Source organism: Sphaeramia orbicularis, chromosome 24, assembly GCF_902148855.1.
Source record: "Sphaeramia orbicularis chromosome 24, fSphaOr1.1, whole genome shotgun sequence".
NCBI lineage: Eukaryota > Metazoa > Chordata > Actinopteri > Kurtiformes > Apogonidae > Sphaeramia > Sphaeramia orbicularis.
The window spans coordinates 49,011,687-49,037,047 of record NC_043979.1 but is presented as its reverse complement, the minus strand read 5'-3'; the positions used below and the strand labels follow the sequence as shown (position 1 = coordinate 49,037,047).

The 25,361-nt window shown below is 37.0% G+C and overlaps 2 protein-coding genes across 2 annotated transcripts in view; one reads left to right on the top strand and one right to left on the bottom strand.

Moving 5' to 3' along the window:
• On the bottom strand, nucleotides 1–24,108 carry LOC115414726 (C-type lectin domain family 11 member A-like). Its single transcript, XM_030128006.1, has 5 exons — nucleotides 23,752–24,108; nucleotides 16,651–16,765; nucleotides 15,121–15,228; nucleotides 14,950–15,033; nucleotides 1–931 (listed from the first exon to the last, which is right to left on the bottom strand). Exons 1-5 carry the CDS (start codon nucleotides 23,830–23,832, stop codon nucleotides 519–521), a joined length of 801 nt encoding a protein of 266 aa, XP_029983866.1. The 5' UTR covers nucleotides 23,833–24,108; the 3' UTR covers nucleotides 1–518.
• LOC115414722 (NACHT, LRR and PYD domains-containing protein 12-like) overlaps nucleotides 3,048–25,361 on the top strand; it is a 51,508-nt gene continuing 29,194 nt past the window's right edge. Inside the window, exons 1-5 of the mRNA XM_030128001.1 lie at nucleotides 3,048–3,183; nucleotides 5,633–5,756; nucleotides 7,327–7,411; nucleotides 7,559–7,657; nucleotides 9,411–9,550. The gene's annotated coding sequence lies outside the window, so the exon portion shown is untranslated. The remainder of the gene's footprint in view (nucleotides 3,184–5,632; nucleotides 5,757–7,326; nucleotides 7,412–7,558; nucleotides 7,658–9,410; nucleotides 9,551–25,361) is intronic.

The window sequence follows — 25,361 nt, the reverse complement described above, 5'->3', positions numbered from 1 at the left end:
GTCCGAATTCAGTTGAAAAAACCTAGACAACTTACAAAAAACATTTTTTTGTAACCCAGTGTAATCAAATGTGGAACTGGAGGTAATTTTTCAAAATGAATAGTTTTTTTGGTACACCCTGTATTTACAGAGGAAGAAATTCAACAGGACTACAAAAAAGGTTCTGTAAATGTTGGTGGAAAATGGGTTTCTATGTTTTGGAGGATCCTTAATATTGGCTTGGAGGACAGTCAGTTGGCCATTAGAGTCATAAAAATATTCAAAATATACAGTAAATATAAACTGACACTGTTTTTGACATGTGTTTAATGTGTGTATGTGGTGTTTCTGCATGTTCAGCTAACGATGGGTCAGTTTCGGTGTGTGTTGCATGTCCAACACATACTGATAAATAAAGGTTCTTCTGGAGGTTTACTGAGCGTCATGGAAAACAGTGTCCTACAACCACATCCCAAAAACTCCTAATTATCCCTTTCAGATCATAGGGTGGTGGAATACATCTTCAAAGTGTCCCCGTTCTAAAGTGCCACTCTGTCGTCAAACTCGCACATATAGTTCATGGTCCGGTCACAGTAGTGGTCCCACCAGTCTCCATCGTCTGACGACATTGCCACACAGTTCTCCCGCCGCCCGCCGTCCGGCTGGCTGGACAGGAAGTGTTTGCGCCACTGGAAGTACGAGACCCGCGTCCCATCGTCGAACAAGTACGTCCCCTCGGATCGAAGGTCGTTGATGCCGAGCCAGACGGGCCAGTTCCCCGGGTGGAAGAAGGACTTGACGTAGTCGGCCAAGGCCTCCTGCTCCTTCCGGTCACGAGGCATCGCCATGCGGCCGCCGCGTTCCAGACACTTTCTGGAAGCTCCAGCGTAGTCCTCATAAGTGTTGTAGACCAGGTAACATTTGTATCCCACTCGGTGTCCCTTTTGGCAACCTGAGAGTCAGAAAACAACCAGAGCTATTCTGTTAACGCCTACTACTGGCATTTCAGAAGAAAAAAAAAGCTAAATTATCACAGTTAATGGAGCTGCCATGTTGCTTCTGTGATGCATTTTGGGTACTTACATCAACTAGGAATGTAACGATTACCAGTATAACGATAAACCGCGGTAAAATTGCAGACGGTTAGTATTAGCGTTTAAATTCTAATTCTCATGATAACCGTGTTTGATTACTGCACTTTTCCAGAGAAAACGCCTGTGTAAAGATCTGCTTTTATGTCAAATATTTGAGTATAGTTTTAATTTATTACAATTTTAATTGTATATACCTAATATTTGGAATCAATATTCACTTTTAAAGTCTTTGAAAAGGTTCATTAAGCATCTGTGTGTTATTTATGCAATAAATTATATACATTTTTCAAATCGGATTTTATATATATTTTTTGTGTGTTTTCTGGCCTTTTGTGTTGATATAGTAGGTTTAAGTGAAAAAATAATTGGCAGTTGATATAAATGAAACTGTGCTGAAAAAACAGATCCCAAACATGGGTATAGTAAACATTTGTTTATATAGTATATAAAGGCAAAATCAAAAGGACTGAAAAACAGACAAAATAGGCTCAGACCACTAAGGGTTAATATTTGAATGTTTCTGCAACAGAAAAGTGCATTGTGCCAATTATTTTATTTATTTATTTATTCAAAATACAACTTGGTTAAATTATTTCAGTGTGTGTATAAGTACTTTTTGAACATTTTGAGCACAATTTCAATAATACCACAATAATTATGATAACCGTGATAATTTTGGTCACAGTAACCGTGATATGAAATTTTCATATTGTTATATCCCTAATATCGACACAGATTTCCCCACCTCTGTTTTCAATGATGACATCATACGCACACAGTCATCTTCAGATTTTTTTTTTCTCTACAGAACCTACATAAATATGCTGTAGAGCGCCACCATGGGGTTAGGGCAGTGATGTGCCTTGAGTCATCATGAAAAATACAAAAGAACTAATACAATGACTCAAAATAAATATTAATATTTGTCCACTGATCTGGGTTACAAATGCATTTTCTGTATGACCAACCATTATTTTTTAGTAATAATCATTGAATTTGCACATTTCCTGTTTGCCTACCGGTGTAGCCTGTAGGCCAGTTTGGGAAATGTAGGCTAGTCGGGGAAGGTACCGCCTTTCTTTTCTCTTATTGGCTAGAATGGCTCTGCTCCGATTGGCTATTTGATCTGGCAGTTAACTCATGTGCAGGGCAGGCTGTCAGCTGCCACTCAAACTGTCAGGTGCCAGTAGATGCATCACTCAATAATAATAATAATAATAATAATCTATAAGAGTGTTAAAAGTATTGTATTAAATGGTAGTTGAATGTGACTTTAAATTTTACAGTGTCAGGTGAATATCATAAATCATGCATCATGAACCAAAATGGAGGAGAGGAAAAGTAACATCATTAGTTGTCTGCTTAATCTTTACATTACAAAGTTGTTTTGCTTGAAGACTCTTTTTATTTTTGCAAGTCTTAAGTTATATTCTGGGTTACATTTTCCAGCTATATCTTGTATTTTTATTTTAAGAGGTACTGAACAGTCAGGTTTGATTTGTGTGTGTGTGTGTTTTTGATTGAACAAACACCTGCCTGCGATGAACTCAGAGCAGAGGTGAGATTCTACCTAAAAGATCTACTTTTACAGCTTTAGAAAGTAGCTGTGGTAAAGAGAGCGTAGAGCAGAAAAAACAGAATATGAACAAGGGGATTTTTGTGGTCCAGACATGCTAGCCTAATGGTGCAGGTGTTAAGCAAAAGTGGTGCACATGCAAAAGCATGTACTTTTCTTAGAATTAGCTTATGGAGTGACTGACGTGTTCTGCCCAGTAACTATGATTAACCAATAATAAGCAGACGACGAGTAACGTCATTGAATAATGGGAGTCTCCAAAGTCACTAAAGACTATTAAAAGTAATGAAGGAGACTCCCTCGGTGTGCTCCTTTTTCCTTATTTTTGACAAGTGTGTGTTTTACAGAGAAACTAGTGGTAAACTGCCTTCTCTGATAATTCACAAGTTTTGATTTTTGTAAACTTTTGCTGTTTTTAATAAACCAGATTCTGGACCAACCTTTTTTTTAAAAAAAAACAAAAAAACTCAACCGTTCTCTTGGTGAATTTTTCTTCATTCTCCTGTTGTGTTCCCCCGACACCGACTTCAAGTGGTAAGTCCTTTTAAAATGTGGTGAACCCCCATCTCCCAGCAGTTTTGGGTTTTTACCCTGGCTCTTTAGATTCTATCGGGCTCCTGAGCAGATAAAGAGACACCGTCTTTGTCCTTTGCATCACGTAGACGTTTCCTAATTTCGTGAAGGTACACTACCGGTGGAACGAATATAGAAAATTTTGGAACAACAGTCTCTTCCTGAGATCCTTGAGTCTACGAGCGTTACAAGAGGTTCTTGCTTAATTCTAATATATATTCATACACTAGGAGGCAGTCAACTAACATTTACAGTCAATTCTGGTCCAAGTCAATTTAATATCAAATTCAAAGTTTCCACATTATGGAATATCAAACACTCAAGGATCAAAAACAGTGTCTTGATGTCATTATTCAAATCAGGACTCAAAATCTTTCTGCTAAAGAAGTAATACTACATTTCTTACCACCATGCTGTTCATTTTAAACATTTTTCAATTGTGGAAATGAAATGCTATATGAGTCTTGATTGTTTGTTTTCACAGAAATAAAATATTGTGCATTTATTCTGTATACTTGTGATTTTTAAAACCTACATGTGAAGCCAAACACCAATCCTGTCCCTGGTGGCAGACTACAGCGACTCTGAGTCAGATTCAGAACAATGACCACGCTGTAAATGGGTCAGGTTGGATGGTTCTGAGTGAATCAAAGTAGATGATCTTAACGTCACTGATGTGTTTAATTTCTTGGTCAACACATCAGGTCACACTGGAACTATTATGTTTTTATTTTATAAAATCTGTAAAACAAATGAATATGCCACATATGTAAAACGAGAATGGAGTTATGTTATAAAACAGTAACTTCAGATGTCTTTCACGTGGCCACACAACAACAACAACAACAACAACAACAACAACAACAACTTTCAAAATAAAATGTGAAATCCAATACAATGCCACGTTCAAGTGAATGTTTTCTGAGGGATAACTGAAACTATTTCTACATCCAGTGGTGACCATCAGGTTTCAGCTGTCATGATGAATCAATAAAAACACCAATATATTTTTAATATTCATAAAAGTTTGGAACAAAGTTACTAGATGTAGTCATTTTTGTTTAACAACCCTTCAAAAATGTTAATGATTTTGTTTGAAAGTCATCCAATTGGTTAAGAAAAAAAGAATGAAATTTGTTAGTCATAAAATACTTGGAATAAATTCTGTATAAAAATCCAACATGTTAAAATGCTGATATTTTCCTAAAACAAACCTTTCCAAACTCTGCTCTCCTGATAACTCACACCATAAATGGCATTAACCAGCAGCTAGCTTAACGGCTAATTTAGCGTTAGCACGGACGCTAAACTCATTGAAAAGTCAACATTCGCGAACCCTAAAGTCAACAGAGTTCTTATAGGATGAGTCAGATATTACAAAGACAACTTACAGCAGTTTGGCCTCCTTTAACTCATGAATAATAACTTGAATGGACTTTTTTGACAGTAACACTCACTTCTGTGTAGACCATCATCAGCACATCAGCTGACATTAGCCATTACCCACAATGCTTTGTGGTAGTGGATATTATTTTTTTTATGAGAAAGGATTATTATTTTTACATGAAATTTGGTCAGTGTGTTTGTAATGTAATACTGATCTTTTTAATGTACATATTTGTTTAGGTACACCCTAAGTGAAAAATGTATCTGCGTATATAGGTCATATATACGAGGGCGTGTTCCAGGTGTGTTAAAAAAGTAAAATGTTTGTCATCATGAGAATAAAGTTATCAGTAAATGGGAATAAAGATGCTGTCTAATGAGGACAATGTAGTTTTAAAAAAAGTCATTATTTAACAAGAATAAAGTCCTTAATTAATGAGAATAAAGTCATTATTTAATGAGATAAAGTCGTACTTTTATGAGATTAAACTCATAATATTTTGAAAATTCGACAGTTTCCAGTTTTACAGCGGAGGCAACAAGCGAAGCAGCAACTTTCCCTTCTGTTGGACTCAGAAACTCACAGTAGAATCCCCACAGTTTGTTCTGAAACACAAACCCTCTGTTTAGTTCTCTGGTGTTTCCACTGATAGTCCTACAGAAGAACACTGCAGCAGGTTCTCCTCCACAGAAGAGGCAGTTTTCTACACATCAGTTCAGTTCTTACAACAAACCCAAACGTGTGTAAACTGTCTTCAAAGTCCTCAGACTAATGTGCTGATGGAGGACAGATTTGGCCTTTGTGTCTAAACCACAAATGAAAGGAGAACCGCACTAAATGTTCACAGTTCTACATCCATGAGTAGGTACAACTGCTCATTATTTTATGACTTTATCCTCGAAATATAATGACTTTATTCTTGTTAAATAATGACTTTATTCTCATAGTGACAAGCATTTTTTTTTTTCCTTATGTGGTCCTAATCCGCTGTCGTACAGAGTCTCAAACAGAATGTTTCTTTAGTCCTCTGTTAGTGCTCATTCTGTGGGAAATCCCTGATCCATGACCTTCTGGCTTCTGGTTGAAGCCATTCCAGGACAGACTGGACCAGAAGGACTCCAGGCTCAGCAGAGGACATTCATATCAGGTAGGACTTCCACCTCTGATTACTACACACTAATATGGAGTCCCAATAGGCTATTTTGGAACGGAAAACACCATTGACTAAAATTAACATTAGCGTGTAAGCTAACGTTAGCTTGTAAGCTAACGTTAGCTTGTACACAAACCAACTAGCTCACAGACAGTGTAGCTCATGTTCCCAGTCTGTTTATTTCCCGTCTGGGTTGGGTACTGTGTTGTGTGTCGTCCCACGAGCTGGAAGAAGGAGGAAACCTATTTGGTGTTGTGACATGAATTTTATTACTGTATTCCAGTATTTTCCTGTGAATGGTAGTAAAGTAAGTGTCTGGAGCTTGTGGAAGTGCCTTTCAGTCGTTCTATACTCAGTATTACTACAACTATACTTAGGATTTGACTGGTCACTTAAGGACAGCTGCTGAAATGCTGCTTCTGCTGCTGAATAAATACAACAACCAAGTTCATTTTCATTTATTATGTACATCTGAAGACAGTTTATCTAAGGTTTTAACCTTTGTTTTTTGTGTGACCTTCATTTCATTGATACAAATCCATCCTTTCATCACATTTAGGTTACACAAAAAGCAGAAACTGGGTTGAATGTTTTCAAGTTATACAGTCTTGGAAAAAATATTAGCCCACCCTTGTGTTCTTCAATTTCTTGTTCATTTTAATGCCTGGTCCAACTAAAGGTACATTGGTTTGGACAAATATAATGATAATGACAAAAACAGCTCATAGTAGTTTAATTTCAGAGCTGATGTCTATGCATTTAACATGTTTTCTCAATAATAACTAAAATCACTTCAGTTCTTCCATCAGTATCTATGTCATCGTACTGACAAAAACAGTGCTTTTAGTCATTCCATGTTTTCTTTTCTGTCTGTTTTAGTCACATGATACACACAGGAGTTAATACTCATTGCGTAACCCAGTGTTTTTCAACCGTGGGGTCACCTGGAATTCAAATGGGGTCGCCTGAAATTTCTAGTAATTGATAAAAATAAAATATAAAAAAACTTACTGATAGAAGATATATGTGAGTTGAGAGACAATCACAATTCATAACAGACGTGACAAAGTGAAGCTGAAACTGCAGCACTGTGGTTCTGTTCATCTGTCAGATGTTCAGTGTGGTCAGTTTCAGATGCTGCAGCTCTTTCATAATTCAGTTTCAGTTCTTGTTTGTTCAGTATTAATTGTCCTCCTTGTAAAAATCCAAGCTGGACTGACTGGACAGATCCTGAGCAAGGAAAAATCCAATTTTCCCTTTGTGCAGTAATCTACACCTGGATTTACTGCCTCTGTCCACAATAATATATATTATATAGACTAAACATCCTCTAAAATTAACCTTTATTTGAAACATAGTATAGCAAACTATTACATGACCAAGAACAAATTCATTTTAGTAAAAAACATATCTCTGTTGTGAATATCTGGGGTGGCCAGAAATTTGTGATGCTAAAATAGGGTCACGAGCCCAAAAAGGTTGGAAACCACTGACATAACCACTGTTTTTGATGGCTTTTGATGGTCTAATCATTTTTTCTGTGACTGTATTTTCTTTCATTCAGACTAACTGTGCCTTTAGTTCTACCTGAGACTCCTCCTTCTTCCAGCCTGTGGGACGACACACAACAAAGTACACAATGTAGACTGGTAATAAACACACACTGATTCCACTGACATCACTCAGTACACATTACTGTACAGTAATATTAAATGTACCATATATTGATATTCTGACTGAGCACACACTTAGCTAAGCCATGGGACCATAATATAAGAACTGATGGTGTCTTACAGGGAAGGCATGTGTGGATCCACAAAGTCCAGACTATGTTCCCACATTGTTCAGTTATTCAAAGCAGAGTCAGTGTATGGAGGCACCCAAAAACTGGACAGGTAACTCTGTTTCTATCTATCTATCTATCTATCTATCTATCTATCTATCTATCTATCTATCTATCTATCTATCTATCTATCTATCTATCTATCTATCTATCTATCTATCTATCTATCTATCTATCTATCTATCTATCTATCTATCTATCTATCTGTCTGTCTGTCTGTCTGTCTGTCTGTCTGTCTGTCTGTCTGTCTGTCTTTCTTTCTCCTCTTCTGTCTTTTATATTTTCTTCTTATTCTAGGAAATGTTACTGTACTTTTAGAATGTCAGCCCCTTTTTATGTACTCTGCTGTAACTGTTCAGTCTGAGCAAACTTTCCTCTATCTGTCCTGTCTAACAGTTTTCTTCCAGTGTATTAATACTTCATAGTCTATGTGATGTTTTATTATGATAGTCGTTTGTCCAGGACAACAGACTGAAATGAGCTTTTCTGCTAAATCTGATGGATGCATCTTGTTCTTTGCAACTAATGCCTTTGCAACTAAGAACAACTAAGAACATAGCCAGAGTCCGCCCGTTTCTCTCTCAGGCCAGTACGGAGGTGCTAATGCATGCTTTTATTTCTTGTCGCTTAGATTACTGTAATGCCCTGCTCTCTGGTCTTCCCAAAAAGAGTACTTTAAATCTCCAATTACTACAAAACTCAGCCGCACGCGTGCTGACAAGGACCAGAGGGCAGGAGCACATTACACCGGTTTTAGAGTCGCTGCATTGGCTCCCCGTACGCTTAAGGATCGATTTTAAGATTCTCTTGCTGGTTTTTAAATGTCTTAACGGCCTTGCGCCCTCCTATTTATCTGATCTGCTTTTACCATATCAACCCTCGCGGACCCTGAGGTCCTCCGGCACTGGCCTTTTAACCATACCAAAACCCAGAACAAAAACCCACGGTGAGGCAGCATTTAGCCACTATGGCCCCCGACCTGTGGAACAGCCTGCCGGAGAGCCTCAGGACTGCACAGACTGTTGGTATTTTTAAAAGGAGATTAAAGACACACCTTTTTAATCAGGCTTTTAACTAATTTTTTGAACTCTTCTTGTTCTTATTTTGTTTTATTTATCACTGATACTTTATCTATTCTATTTTATTTATAATCTTACGTATTTTACTCTTGGTACTGTATTTATTTTATTTTATTTATTTTCTTAGTCCTATGTTATGCTTTTAGTCTTTAGCTTTAACACCAGTGTTTCCTCAGGGGGGTCCTCCACACTGGGAGCTGTGTCTGCTCTGCTAGTGGGGGTACTGTCCTTGGGTCCCTTTGGCCCGGCTGGCTGGGGGTCCTCCCTTCGATGTGGGGGTCCACCTGTCTGTCGGAGTCGGGGGGCCTGGGTGCCGGTCCCCCCGATGGCACGGCCTGTGGCTCCTCCCAGTGTGGACGGCCCCAAAGGGGGCGTTTCCTTGATCCACAGTGCCATGCCATGTCTCCCTGTTGTGTGTGTGCGTGTGTGGGCGTGTGTGTGTGTGTGTGTGTGTGTCTAGTATGGAGGGTGGGAGGGAGGGGTTTTCTTTGTAATTGTTTTTCTGTTTTTATTGTGTAATTGTTTTTAATTCTGTAAAGCACTTTGTGTTGCATCTGTGCATGAAAAGCGCTTTATAAATAAAGGTTGATTGATTGATTGATTGATAATGCCAATACACATAGTCCTGTAACTAACTAAATAAATAAATACAAATCATTTGACCTTACCAACAGTGTTCGTACATCTCAGCTAATATTTGTTGATAGTCGTGTGTTTTGGTTCTAGGTTCAAGAGGAGAAGACAGAGGGCTGGAACTAGCTGCACGTCCTCTCTGGCTGACACCTCCAGCTCTGTCACAGCAGTTCAAGGGTCCTCCACCACAGAGCCCACCACAGACTCAGACCATCAACAGGAGCTTTGCACTAGTAAGCCTATCACACATGCTTGTTAGCCCAGGGATCCGACAGTTGAGATCATGCAGGGTTGCACATAGCTCCATAACATTGATTTGTGCTGTTAAAATGTTCGTTTGTGCCGTTATGTCCTGGAGCGGAAACACAAACGAATGACACAAATTATCCAGAGGTTTTGGTCGGGTGGGGGGCCAACTTCACGCAGGTTCCAGAACAACCTATGCAGTAGAGCTGTACAACTAAAGGTGGGGTATGAGATCTTCAAAAAACAGTTCGAGCAAGCTCCATTTTGAAAATACTCAATTCAGAAGCCCAAAGCCCTTTCTTTAGACATCCTAATGAAGCCACGCCTCCAGAGTACTGGCACGCACAATGCTTGTTCTTGAAGGTTCACGAGCGCTGCACAGCAACAATTCAACCTATGCAGTAGGGCTGTACAATTAATCGCATCACAATCACAATATGGTCTGCTGCAATTTTCAAATCACAGGATGGTGCAATAATCCACCCACCTTGCACATGGACTTTTTACATTTGTACCATCAGGCAGGAGACTGCGGCACATTCAAACACACACCACCAGACTCCGAAATAGTTTTTATGCAGAGGTGGTTAGGCAAATGAACTCTTGTTGAACTTTGAAACCCTGGAATGCACTCTTAATCGGCACTTTACTGCTGTGCACTTTAGAAAATAATAATCTTAGGCTACGTTCAGACAGCAGGTCTCGGTGCACAATTCGGATTTTTTTGTGAAATCCGATTTTTTGTGTGCTCGTTCATATTACAAATTAAATGCGACTTCTATCAGTTCTCAGTATGAACTGAATTTGACCCTGAAGTGACCTGCATGCGCAAAAGAGGTCCTGACGTAATACGTGACCACACAGCACGTGCTGTGTTTACGGAAGTAAATCAGGAGGTGTCTCGTATCGGCGTGTGTGGCACTGACAAAGTTTCTCTCCAACTGAAGTCAGCACCATTACAGTCAAACAATTTTAAGTAGAAGATTAAAAAAGAGGAGAGCCAGGTTTTTTACTCTGGCCTTTTGTGGTACAACGGCTGCTACATTTGTACAACAGAGTATTTGGATGTGGAGTCGGCGTCAGGAGTGGTGGGATAGTGATGTTAGCGGCTTCACTCACACACACTTCAGTCAGAATTTTTGAATGACAAGAAGAAAGTTTTAAATATATGTGTGACCGCCTCTCCGTAACACTCTCACCACAAGACACTCATCTCCAGCAATCTATATCTGTCCGCAAACGTGTTGCAGTCGGGCTGTACTGGCATTTCAATGACGTAAAGGTCGGATAAATGTGACCTGGTTGTTCAGACTGACATTTCATTGCAAACTAGAAGCACTCGGAGAGCGCAGACCTCCACCAAGGCAGATCAGTGCCCCCCCTCTCCCCGGTCACCACCAAAATTTAATCATTTGTTCCTTGTGCCAGTATCAACATTTCCTGAAATTTTCATCCAAATCCATCTGTAACTTTTTGAGTTATCTTGCACAGGGACAGACAAACAGGCAGACAGACAGACAGACAGACAGACAGACAGACAGACAGGCAGGCAGGCAGGCAGGCAGGCAGACAGACAGGCAGACAGACAGACAGACAGACAGACAGACAGGCAGGCAGGCAGGCAGACAGACAGAGAGGCAGACAGACAGACAGACAGACAGACAGGCAGGCAGACAGACAGACAAACCAACGCCGGCAAAAACATAACCTCCTTGGCAGAGGTAAATAGCTGATATGTATCGGATTTAGGACCACATATGAAAGTGGCCTGGGTCGGATTTGAAAAAATCAGATTTGTGCCGTTCAAACTGTCTGTAACAGGTCAGATACAGGTCAAATAGTGGCAAAAATTGGATTTGGGCCAAATTTGGCTGCAGTTGAAATGTAGCCTTGGTTTCCTCCACCAAGGAGGTTATGTTTTTGCCGGCGTTGATTTGTCTGTCTATCTGTCTGTCTGTGTGCAAGATAACTCAAAAAGTTATGGATGGATTTGGATGAAAATTTCAGGAAATGTTGATACTGGCACAAGGAACAAATGATTACATTTTAGTGGTGATCAAAGGGGGGGGCTGATCTGCCTCGGCAGAGGTCTGCGCTCTCTGAGTGCTTTTCTAGTTATTTATGGGTAACTTTTTAAGGGGGGGGGGTATTTTTTATGACCTCCACCAAGGAGGTTATGTTTTTGCCGGCGTTGGTTTGTCTGTCTGTCCGTCCGTGTGCAAGATAACTCAAAAAGTTATGGACGGATTTGGATGAAATTTTCAGGAAATGCTTATACTGGCACAAGGAATAAATGATTACATTTTGGTGGTGATGGGGGTGGGGCACTGATCTGCTTTGGCGGAGGTCTGCGCTCTCTGAGTGCTTTTCTAGTTGTTTTTTTTTAATCAGTATTTTAGTATTTTTATCAGTATTTTATAGTATTTACTGAGTGTTGCTGTTCATTTCTGTGTATTTTATACTACACTGAAATGACAAATAAATTTGTATCTGATCTGAATCTAATCATTAAAGGAGAAATGTGTGTCAAAATACCATTTGGATCCACTATAGATTTTGTCTTTACTTTCAGCCTCAGAAACTGGCATGAATTAGGTTATATTATAGAAATAGTGACAGGAAGTTGTATTCTTGCACGTGTATAGAACAAAATAGCTTTAACAGGGACTTAAAGGTGAACTGAGATGATTTTGCTGGTCAAAGGTCAACGCTTGAACGATCTCATAAAACAGGATTTTCCTCATGACTGCGACTAAATGACAGAGTTGCTCGGAAAATACAGGAAATGTTCTGGTTCTTGTTACAGTCTATGATGCCAGATGTTACAGCAGTTCTCACTTTATTCTAATTGACTTTTAGGAATCATTTTCTATGGCGCAGTGATTCCATTTCATGTGGTTCTGAAGTCGTGCTTTAATTCAGATCCAGGCTCCATCCAACACTGAGTGGTCACTGTGAACTTCTGGCGCTCACTTCGTCTGCATACTTTTACAGTCTGCATAAATCTGACTCCTCCTCCTCCTCCTCCCTGTCCTCATACGTTGGCATTCAACCGTTACTGAGTTTTGCATTTTTCCTTAATACGTGTCCGTGCTCATCTGTCAAAACAAGCCGTCTTCTGTCATCAGATGGATCACACAATGTTCTGTTATAAATCACACATAAAATTACATGAGACTCAGAACAAGATTACTCTTGAATGCGTCTCTTTGTTACAAATATCCTGCTTATTTGCATACTAGTGGGTTTTATCAGCTCTGCATGTTGCTTCATGTGTCGACTGTGAACTCATTCCGTTAAATATATAGGTCCTGAAAAGATTGATTTATTAGTATCTTGGTTTAATATTTATTATAGTTTCCCTTCAGGGTGGTTATTTTTGGGTGGGCATTTTGGAGGGGAGTTCTTCTAAATCACCAAAAACGACTCAGAAAACCCAGCAGCGTTGTTATTTCTGGTATAATTTAATGTAAACAAGGCCTATTGACCGTACATGTCAGAGAGAACTAGAACATTTATCCTAATGGCTTTAGTTTAGATTAGATAGAACTTTATTGATCCCTTGGGAAGATCCCTCTGGGAAAGTAAGATTCTAGTAAAAGCACAGCACTGTGGATACACATATGAGGAATAAGAGGAGGAAATAATAACAATAACTATAAAAACAGCAGTAGTAAGTAGACTTGGAATGAGATTGAATAAAAGGGTGTGATTCTTTAAAAAAAAAAAAAAATCTAGAGCCCAAATAGATCACAGATGCTTAGAATCTGAACCAAAAAAAACACAATTCAAGGTAATAAATAACATTTTATGAAGTGTATGAACCATCGTTGTCATTTATGGCAATTAAATTGGGTGACATTCAACTTGAGAATATCAGGAAAGTCAAGTCTCACATATTAAATACAAAGTGGAGGCATGAGAGCTAAGTTATATTATCGCAATTGTTATTTATTAGTAACAAAGTTTTATTTGTTATACAATGCCAGTTCTTTAACACCCCAAACAGGTGTTCTTTGAGCATTCTTCAGTGTTCCCAGTAGTTATGCAAATTATCGATTAATCCATTAATCATTAGTTGGTTGACCTTATCGATCGATTAACAATTAATTGATAAGCGGTGATTTTCCTGAGAACCTGAATTTCTCTTTCGATAGGGTCTATAAGAATAAAAGCTAAATACTGTTTATATACTTCATGAAAAAAGCATGTCACATTCCTTAATGATTGATTTAATGAACCACTGGATACAGAACAGACAGTGACATTTATGAAGTAGAACTAAAGAAATTCTGCAAAGAAATTCAATCAAATAAATGGATCTGAAGAGGGGCAGTTTAGAAGAAATGGGCATTTCTGACTTTGCATCACTGACATGATGGAGCCAGATTTCAGTGGAGATGCCCCCCCCCCCCCATTAACCGACAAAAATTTAATCGAGCAAATTCTCATCAACAGTTAATCGATAGTCAACTAATTGTTTACATCCTAGTTTCCAATCTTTTGTTCTTTTGAAACATCTACAAAGTTTATCAGTTTGTACATTAAATATCTTGTCATTGTGGTGTATTCAGTTGGTCAAAAACGAGTTGAAAATCGCTGTATTCTGGTTTTATTGATGTTTTGATTTGCACAACATCCCAGCTTCAATAGAACTGGGGTTGTATGTTGAATACTTTTTTTTCAGTAGTCACTTTTCCATTGACCCTCAAATTGTGCGAATATAACTTCCGTATAAAAAAATTTACTTAATGGAAAAATGACAAGTTCACCAAAACTCATTTTTCAATTAAAGTTTTTGCGCTGGCAAGAGGTGGTTTTTTGGGCACAGTGCAATTGGTATATCACACAAAACTGCAATGCAAAGATGTTTTTCCCCAACTAGAGTCATGTGAGAAAAAAAAAAAAAACGGATGTCGACGGACGTTACAACAAGGGAAGAAGAGTTTTAAAAGAAACATGGTGTTGTATGTGTGGAGATGCCAGGAAACGCAATCATTTATTTAATTTAGTACGGGATAGAGGAGTAACATATAATAATAAAAATGAATATAACTGTAAATCAACTTGATATTTATGTTTGTTGCCATGTTCATGGAATGACTTCTCCTGTCATCTCGCGATAGTAAATAAACAAATCGGAGTATTCAAGATTTAATGGAAAAACCAACATCACACACTTCTGTTTTTTCAATCTTAATAAATATTGGTAAAGTTTTGCGCAGATGTCCAATGGAAAAGAAACTACATATATAAAAACAACAGATTTTGGCTGATTTACCACTGAAAACATTTTAACATGTCATGTGGTAAATTGCACAGTGTCATTTGAGTTGTCCCCTTATCGTAAGGAAAAGAAGGTAAACACTTAAATTTGTTCGCCTACCTTCTAGCCTTCCCAGCTCCTTTCGGTTGTCTTTACTGTGCTGATAAACCTCTCGGATGTTGTCCTCCAGCTCCACCACTTTAGCTGAAAAATGGTGCACAAACAGAAATAAACAGGAAGTAGTGGTAGTAATGGACAGGATAGTAGTGGACGTGTGTCACTTTATCGTACCGTCCATCCTGACCAGACGGTCCAACAGCTGACTGACTTTAACATCCAGGGTGTAGTGTCCGACGTTCAGCTTATGGATGGCCTGGTCCATCCCGGCCAGTCTGGACACTGAGGTGGACAGTACGGTTCAGAGGGTCAGAGTGAGCCAGGTGAATAGTACACAGCTGTTTTGAGATATTTGCATTTTATTGTCAGCGCTTGTATGTTCATCTAGAGCAGGGCTCTCAAACTCATTTTCTTTCAGGGGCCACGTTCAGCCTGATTTGATCTCCAGTGGGTCGAACCAGTAAAATAATAACAGAATAACCTATAAATAATGACAACTCCAAATTTTTGTCTTTGTTTTAGTGCAAAAAGCCCTTTAAATTATGAAAATACTTACTTTTATAAACTATCCAAACAAAAAAGATGTGGATAATCTGAAAAACAGAAATTTCTGTAGAAAAATAAGTGCAATTTTAACAATATTCTGCCTCAATTTATCATTTTTACATGTGCATTATGGATCAGATCTACAAAGACACTAAACACTGAGGAACAGGCAGAAAATTATTACCTCCGCCAAGGAGGTTATGTTTTTGTCAGCGTTGGTTTGTCTGGTTGTCTGTCTGTGTGCAAGATAACTCAAAAATTCTATTCTATTCTATTCTATTCTATTCTATTGTATTCTATTCTGTTTTATTCTATTCTATTCTGTTTTATTCTATTCTATTCTGTTTTATTCTATTATGTTCTGTTCTGTTCTATTCTATTGTTTTCTTTTCTATTCAGTTCTATTCTATTTTATTCTTTTCTGTTCTGTTCTATTCTATTGTTTTCTTTTCTATTCTATTCTATTCTGTTCTTTTCTGTTCTATTCTATTCTATTCTGTTTTATTCTATTCTATTCTATTTTATTCTGTTTTATTCTATTCTGTTCTGTTCTGTTCTATTCTATTGTTTTCTTTTCTATTCAGTTCTATTCTATTTTATTCTTTTCTGTTCTGTTCTATTCTATTGTTTTCTTTTCTATTCTATTCTATTCTGTTCTTTTCTGTTCTATTCTATTCTATTCTATTCTATTCTGTTTTATTCTATTCTATTCTGTTTTATTCTATTTTATTCTGTTTTATTCTATTCTGTTCTGTTCTGTTCTATTCTATTGTTTTCTTTTCTATTCAGTTCTATTCTATTTTATTCTTTTCTGTTCTGTTCTATTCTATTGTTTTCTATTCTATTCTATTCTATTCTATTCTATTCTATTCTATTCTATTCTGTTTTATTCTGTTCTTTTCTATTCTATTCTATTCAAAAACATGTCTAATATCAAATAAACACACATCTGTCAGAGAAGGACCATCAGATGTGTTTGGTTCCCAGTCTGTAGCTCCAGCAGAAACATCTCGTGTTCCATAAAACTTTAAATAAACTTCACTCACAGCTACATGTGACGGTACACGACTGAGAACATTTCCCATCTGTGCTCATAGATCCTCTGTAATCGTACACACTGGTCCTGTAAACCTGGATCAGATCTGGAAATGAACTCACAGACGTAGTTGTATGAATTTTCAAAGTCCGACACTGGGTTGGTTGGTTCTGGTTCCGGTTCTGGCAGAATATCGGGAACATCCCCCCTCGCCTTCTTCATTTGTAGGGGAGACGCCTGAGACGCACAAATTAAAAACATGTAAAGATGACAATGAAACACTAGTCGCTTTTCCATTGACCTTCAAATTGCGTGAATATAATTATTTGCATAAAAATTTACTGAATGGAAAAACGACAATTTCACCCAAACCCTTGTTTTTCAATTCGCTGTTAATAGGTGTTTTTTCAGGTGTAGCGCAAATGGTATGTCACACAAAACTGCAATGGAAAGACCTTTTTCCGCAATTAGTCACCTGAATATAATAAAAAAATGGATTTGACGAATGTTACAACAAGCAAAGAAGAAGAATTTTAAAAGAGACATGGTGCGGTATGTGTGGAAACAGAATAATTTTTAAATTTAGTACGAGATAGAGCGGTAATATATAATAATGAATATATCTCGGCTATAGTTTACTTTGGGGCCCAAATGAGTGGTTGTTTTTGTTAAAAAAAAAGTTGTAAGAAATGCATAGAACTGTGTTGAAATAATGCTAATAATAATGCACAGACTACTGATATTCTTTGACAGTGGAAGCTCTATTTTCATAAATATTGGATTTGGAATAGCACGTGTATGTGAAAACTTTTGCTGGTGGACGGACGTGACATGGTTGTTGTGGATCCCATCATACTGATGCTCTGCAGCCATGTCAGCGTTTACACTAATGATCCCTGTGCAAAAACTAGGAGCACTATTATTTATTGGATAGTTTAGCATCAGACTAAAGAGGAAAGAACAATATAGAATTGTTCTTTCTGTATAAAAATGCTGATTATTAGAAAACTGTTGATGTAAACAGTGCTGTGTGCCATTCTTCATGTATGTATTGGTGGAACAGAAGCAGGATGGATCAGCACCATACTCCAGATTGAACCTGTACAAATAAAACATGTGAAATGGAGGAGAGAATCTGGGAAGAAAAACTGGGGAATCGAAAAGAATAGAAGATTTGTTTTTCAGGTAAATTCAGTTCACATAGAACTTGGCCATTTGTGACATGAAAATCTAGCATTAATTGTGCTGAAATTGGACATTTTTGAGCTGAAAACAGTTCATATGAGCATCAACATGTTGAACAGAACTGAAATCCTGTCCATTTGCAGAACTTGCATTTTTCAACACAAAGTTCCTTTGGGGATTCACTGAGATTGATTTCTTATGCACAGAGACACAAATACGACCTCTAAGCAAATTTTAGCCGATCTGTAAATCAACACTGTATTTACGTTCGTTGCCATGTTTATGGAATGACTTCTCGTGTCGTCTCGCGATAATAAATAAACAAATCATCACATTTGTGATTTAATGGAAAAACCGGTTTTTCGACATTTAGTAAATAGTGAAGTTTTGTGCAGATGTCCAATGGAAAAGAGACTAATGAGAAATCCTGTTTTCACGCTTATTTTTACCTTGTCGTATGTTCTGTTTTTGCTCTTTATATGATTTTTTTCAGTGTTTATTAAAAATACTTGAATTAAAATGTGTTAACAGGAACAAAAGAAATACTTGAAAGGAAACAAACGTTTTATGTTCGTCTTCATTTCCCATAATATTGACTTTAATCATAATTTCCTTCTTTTATTTCTGCTTTTTGATGCCAATAGTCAGTTAGTTTCTTTATAATAGAGATGTATAGCTTGTACCCTTTGCCTCAGCTAACCAGAAGCGGTTATAAACACTTTTAAATGCCACTTTTTATGGATTTGCTTCAAAACCTCCCACGTCCAGCGCTTAAAGTTTCATGAAAATCAGTGCATGTATTATCGCATAATCCATCTGATGAACAGGCAAACAGGACTGATAATTTAATCTCCTCTGTGGAGCTGAATATGCAAATATAATCAGATATGCAGTGGGAAATATGTTGGTATTATTGCACATCATTTTATGACAAAGAGTCTGTGTGAAATGCAATAGAAAAGTAAGAGATGCAACAAGACAGAACAAGAAGGAATGGATGAAAGAAGCTAAAACTGATGAAAAGATGTTATCAGATGTAAAAGGCAGTAATGAAAGATGTAAGAAGAGACTATCAGACGTGCTTATATGGTGTAATTATCTCTAACTACACTGACATTATGGAAATTCTTTCTTTCTTTAGGATCCCCATTCGCTGTACCATAGCTACAGCTATTCTTTCTGGGATCCTTACAATAATCTTTACAACTAGTCAATGCAAATAGCATACAATATCGTCATACAAAACAATTTTTCACATACAACTTAACATGAAAGAAACAGACACGACAGCTCCTTTAGGTCAGCAGTGGTATAGTATATACCAGGGGTGTCAAACTCATTTTCTTCCAATAAAATACCATAATATCCATAATACCCATAATAGCCAATAAATAATGACAACTTCAAATTTTTTTAAGTGCAAAAAATAACATTCAGTTATGCCAATATTTACATTTACAAAATAGCCAAACAGAAGGATGTGAATAACCCCCCCAAAAATGAAATTTGTTAAGAAATAGAAGTACAATTTTATCAATATTATGCCTCGACTTATCATTTATACATGTGCATTACATATGAGATCTACAAAGGCACAAAACATTTAATAACAGGCAGAATATTGTTAAAATTGCACTTAATTTACTTTAGACATTTCAGGTTGTTCATATTTGTTCAGGTTATTCATAATTTAATGTTTTTTGCACTAAATGAAAGAGAAAAAAAGGTGTTGTCATTATTTATAGGTTATTATGATATTATTTTTGAGTTCGATGCCCTAACTTGCACTTTGCAAATTCATCCTGCGGGTCGGATTGGAACCTTTGGCGGGCCGGTTTTGGCCCCCGGGCCGCATGTTTGACACCTGTGGTATATACAGTATACAGGGTGGGGAAGCAAAATGTACAATATTTTGAGGCAGGGATTGAAAGACAGTGTATGACCAATTAGTTTATTGAAAGTCATGAGAATTTATTTGCCACAAGAAAATGTCCATAATAGAAAATGTTTTTATTCTATGTGTCCTCCTTCTTTCTCAATAACTGCCTTCACACGCTTCCTGAAACTTGCGCAAGTGTTCCTCAAATATTGGGGTGACAACTTCTCCCATTCTTCTTTAATAGTATCTTCCAGACTTTCTGGTAATAGTTTTGCTCATAGTCATTCTCTTCTTTCCATTATAAACAGTCTTTATGGACACTCCAACTATTTTGGAAATCTCCTTTGGTGTGACGAGTGCATTCAGCAAATCACACACTCTTTGACGTTTGCTTTCCTGATTACTCATATGGGCAAAAGTTTCTGAAAAGGTATGGATAATAGTGTTAGGTATGATTATGACATCAGTATATGTTTGGGTTCAAAACAACTGACGTAGTGTCTGCTGAGAAAAAAACAACTAAATGTTCATTGTACATTTTGCTTCCCCACCCTGTATATATTCAGTTAGTCCAGTATCAATCATTTATGATCAATAGATGCTTCTTAACTGATTTCTTGAATTTCATTTTACAGTTTTCTTGTGTGATTTGTTCTGGTAGTTTGTTCCATTCTTGCATAGTTCTGTATATTACCATTCATTTCATTGCATTTGTTCTTGATTTGGGTCGTGTAAAATTCCCCCTGGTCGCCTGCCTGGTTGCATAGCTATGTCTGTCTGAACTAAAACAAACATTTTTGTACAAAATGGATGGGTTTTTTTTTTGTTATAATGATATTTGTAAAGAAAACCAGTAGTGAATAAAGTCATGTTTTTTTTTAACAGAGAGCCAGTTCAAGTGGTTATGCATCACAATAACATTTGTTCTGTAGCCACACTGCAGTGCAGTGCGAGCGGCTCTATTTTCAAGATGTATTTTTGTAAATTCGATCTAAAACTGATTGTTAGATCAAACTGAAAACATTTGGGAGCCTCTTTTTATAGCGGTTGACAATATAAAACCCAAACCAGCTAAGCTCTGCAGCACATTCTCTTCGATGGTTCTTGGCAAAGCCTTGAAATTTCACACTCTATAAAACTGTGACACAGATCTGACACAAACCCCATTCACTACTGGTTTTTTTTTCTTTTTTTTTACCGCAATTTATCCTGTTATAGTCTTCAGTGACTGTTCATCATCTCAGTAGGGTTTACCTCAGTGCCTTCAACACATACATCGCAGTCTAAACACTCAAATTTTCCAAAATAACGAACAAAATAATAAACATAATGAACACAAAGTAACAAAATAAGAAAGAAAATGAGCTAAAGCCAATAAAGTAACCGACAAAATGAAAGAAATAATGAAACAAATCAACAAAACTAATGAACCAACAGTCACATTTATTTATTTTACGTATGAGATACTTGTGACATCACATTCTCAAAGATTGCACCAACAGACAGGAATGTGTGTGGTATGTGTTCAGAATTTACTTTTTTTTTTCCAATTTCTAATACACGATCTCTGGAATTGTTCCTATTTTTACAAAACTTTTCACACGACAAACCGACAAGTCACTTTACATCTCCTGCAAAAGCAAACCGTTCAGGAAAAACCCTTAAAATATTATAAAAATGTGATGTTTTAAGTGGAAAACCTTGAAAATGGAAGTAAAGCGGAGAAACTCTAGAAGGCTACAGAGGACAAAAATGCATTAGTGGGTCTCAGGAGGATATAATAACAAGGATAAAAACCTGAAGCAGTAAATATACACTCATGGTATAAATGAAAAATATGAAATTTCTGTGAATTGTTCCTGTTTTGACAAAATTCTACACAATAATCACAAAACTGGTCAACAAACCAGCAAAAAAAAACCTCAAAATGTTTTAAAAAGATGGTGTTCTTAGTGGAGAACCTTGAAAAATGGGCATTTTTAATCTAATAATATGAATACAAACATGAAAAAGTAATTATTTACGGATGATATAAATGAAAAATATGAAATGTCTCTGGCATTGTCCCTATTTTTGCATTATCTTTAAAAGAAAAAACAAGCTCAAAATTCTTTAAAAAGATTGTTTGTAGTCGAAAACCTAAAAAATTAGTATTTTTAATATTATAATATGGATACAAACATGAAAAACTATATATACACTGATGAAATAAATGAAAAATATGAAATGTCCCTGGCATTTTCCCTAATTTAGCATTTTCTAAAAAAAAACAAAAAAAAAAAAAAACAAAACCTGAAAATGCCTTAAAAAGATGATGATTTTAGTGGGAAAACCTAAAAAATGGGCATTTTTAGTATATAAATATACACGGAAAGGATGAAATTTCTGTTGAATTGTTCCTATTTTTGCAAAATTATAAAATGGATGTGTTCAAGTACAGCAGTGAAACAAATGCACAGCTGGGTCGTATAATAATAATAAGAATAAAAACATGAAGCGCTAACTTTACACTGATGATATAAATGAAAAATATGAAATGAAAAAGCTCTTATGAGATAATATATTGTCCGTTTATAGTTGAATCACTATGAAAATTAAACATAATGAACAGAAAGCAAAGCAAATTCTCACCAAAATGAACTAAAATGAAGAGAATAATGACCAAAACCTGCTAAAATACTGAGTTTGCGTTCATCACGTACATTCTAAAGCACAGGTGTCAAACATGTGGCCCGGGGGCCAAATCCGGCCCGCCAAAGGGTCCTGTCTGGCCCCTGGGATGAATGTGTGAAATGCAAAAATTACACTAAGACATTAACAATCCTTTTAGTTCAGGTTCCACATTCAGACCAATTCAATCTCCAGTGGGTCAAACCAGTAAAACACCATCATAATAACATAGAAATAATGACAACTCCAAATGTTTCTCTTTGTAAATGTAAATATTTTCATGTATTTACACTAAAACAAAATATAATTTTGCAAAAAATGTGAATAACCTGAACAAATATGAACAACCTGAAATGTCTTAAGAGAAGTTAAGTACAATTTTAACTAGATTCTGTTACTAAACGTTTTATGTGTTTGTAGATCCACTGTGATCTGTAAGTTCTAATGTACATGTGGAAATGATAAACTGAGGTAGAATATTGGTAAAATTACACTGATTTTTTCAGTTTGTTCAGGTTATTCACATTGTTTGAAAGGACAGTTTGTAGATATAAAGCTTTTCATAATGTAATTTTACTTTTTTCGCTCTGAAACACAGAGAAACGTTTGGAGTTGACATTATTTATATATCATTATTAGGGATGTAACGATATAAAAGTTATTGTGACCAAAATTAGCATGGTTATCATTATTATCACCATATTGTTGGAATTGTGCTCAAAATGTTCAAAAAGTACTAATACACACACTTAAAATTAATTTAACCAAGTTTTATTTTGAAAACAAACAAACAAACAATTAAAATAATAGGCACAATGTACTTTCTGTTGCAGAAACATTCAAATATTAACCCTTAGTGGTCTGAGCCTATTTTGTCCGTTTTTCAGTCCTTTTGATTTTGCCTCTATATACTATGTAAAAACAAATGTTTACTATAGCCATGTTTGGGATCTGTTTTTTCAGCACAACTTCATCTATATCATCTGTCTATTATTTTTTCACTTTAACCTACTATAAAAACATATAAGGACCAAAAACACAAAAAATATGTAAAATCCGATATGAAAAATGTATATAATTTATTGCATAAATAACACAAAGGTGCTTAGCAAACCTTTTCAAAGACTTTAAAAGGGAATACTGGTTCCAAATATTAGGTATAGAAAATTAAAATTGTAATAAATGAAAACTATACTCAAATATTTGACATAAAAGCAGATCTTTACATAGGGTTTTTTTTCCCCTTAAAGTGCAGTAATCAAACACGGTTATCATGAGAATTAGAATTTAAACGGTAATACTAACAGTCTGCAATTTTACTGTGGTTTATTGTTATACCGGTAATGGTTACATCCCTAATCCTTATGTTATATTGTTATATATGATATATTATTTTACCGGATTGGCCCATTTCAGATCAAATTTATCTGAAAGTGGCCCCTGAACTAAAAGGAGTTTGACACCCCTGTTCTAAAGAGTGGGTGCTGACCTGTGTTGGTGAAGCGGCGGCGGCAGAAACTCCCAGAGAGAACAAACCCAGCAGAGCGAGTGCGGTGGCAGCTGCTCCCATAATTTCCTGCTTCCTCAGTTTTTCCTTCAGCGGCTGAACTCCCTCTGCTCGACTCTGCCTCTGGACTGAGCCTCCTCTCTCCTCTCCGCTCTCCTTTTCCCTCCTGACCTGCTTCCCCTCCGAGATCCGATCCAGGTGGCAGCGAACCAGGAACACAAAGCTCTGGTTAGAAAAGCGAACGGGAGCCGCTCCACATCCTCAGGTGATCATAAATCTGAGTGACATCCCTGTCGTTTTTTCCCCCCTCTGCCCTCGTCGTGTTCGGCTCTCCACAGGAAAACGCTGTGTTTTCCTGCTCCCACCTCCCGTTTCCACTCTTTGTGTGGACACATCTCTGTCCTGTGGAAACGACGTGTACTGTAAACCAGAATGTAAACTCACTGGGGGTGGTTCAGATTAGATTAACACACATGGAAGTCCAGATTCCTGAGGTTTTTACTGGTTTCACTGGAGGAACAACAACAACACTGTTCATTTTACACTGCAGCTCTAGTCAGTTACTACTGGTAAGCAAGCATTTTCTGTATTTTGCAGTGGCCCAGAGGTGCAACAGCCCCAAAAAATTATCCACTATAAGAAAAAAAAGAGAACAGCCAAAAAAAAAAAATCCACTGTAAGAAAAAAAAGAGAACAGCCCAAAAAAAAATATCCACTATAAGAAAACAAAGAGAACAGCCAAAAAAATTATTATGGATGAATGGATGGATGGATGGATGGGTGTATTGATAGATGGATGGATGGGTGGGTGGGTGGATGGATGGATGGAAGGAAGGAAGGAAGGAAGGAAGGACAGATCTACGGATGGGTAGGTGAATGGATGAATGGATGGATGGGTGTATTGATAGATGGATGGATGGATAGATGGATGGATGGATGGATGGATGGATGGACGGACGGACAGATGGGTGGGTGGGTGGGTGAATGGATGAATGGATGGGTGAATAGATAGATGAATGGATGGATGGGTGAAAGGATGGATGGATGGATGGATGGATGGATGGATGGATGGAAGGAAGGACGGATCTACGGATGGGTAGGCGAATGGATGAATGGATGGGTGAATAGATGGGTGGGTGAATGAATAGATGGATAAATGGGTGAATAGATAGATAGATAGATAGATAGATAGATAGATAGATAGATAGATAGATAGATAGATAGATAGATAGATGAATGGGTGAATGGATGAAAACATGGAAGGGGGCATCAGCAAGAACGTTAAAAAAAATGTCTTACAAAAGTACATCTGAGGAGTATTTTTGACTGATTTCATTTTATTAAATTCAAATATGGCCTTATTTCCAGTTCAGGTCCGTTCTAATTCCTGGTTAAAAACATGCATTTGACCACGTTGTTCCCTCTGTTTGGATCACATACACAATAACCAGGAATATACGGAGCTGCTGTCTGGAATGACTTAGAGGCCCAAACATGTGGATGCAGACGTTTGGGCCGGATTCACTTAATGAACATTTGTTTGCATGTACCGTTCAAACTATGCGCTGCGTGTCTTAGTTTAAGTTCTGACG

Excerpts from the sequence above, each read along its gene's own strand:
- LOC115414726 (XM_030128006.1), bottom strand. The coding sequence starts at position 23,832 with ATGGGAGCAGCTGCCACCGCACTCGCTCTGCTGGGTTTGTTCTCTCTG. Across the intron at positions 15,229-16,650 it reads AAATTCATACAACTACGTCT|TGTCCAGACTGGCCGGGATG; the intron begins GTGAGTTCATTT and ends TGTCCACCTCAG. Across the intron at positions 932-14,949 it reads GGAGCTGGGAAGGCTAGAAG|GTTGCCAAAAGGGACACCGA; the intron begins GTAGGCGAACAA and ends TCTGACTCTCAG.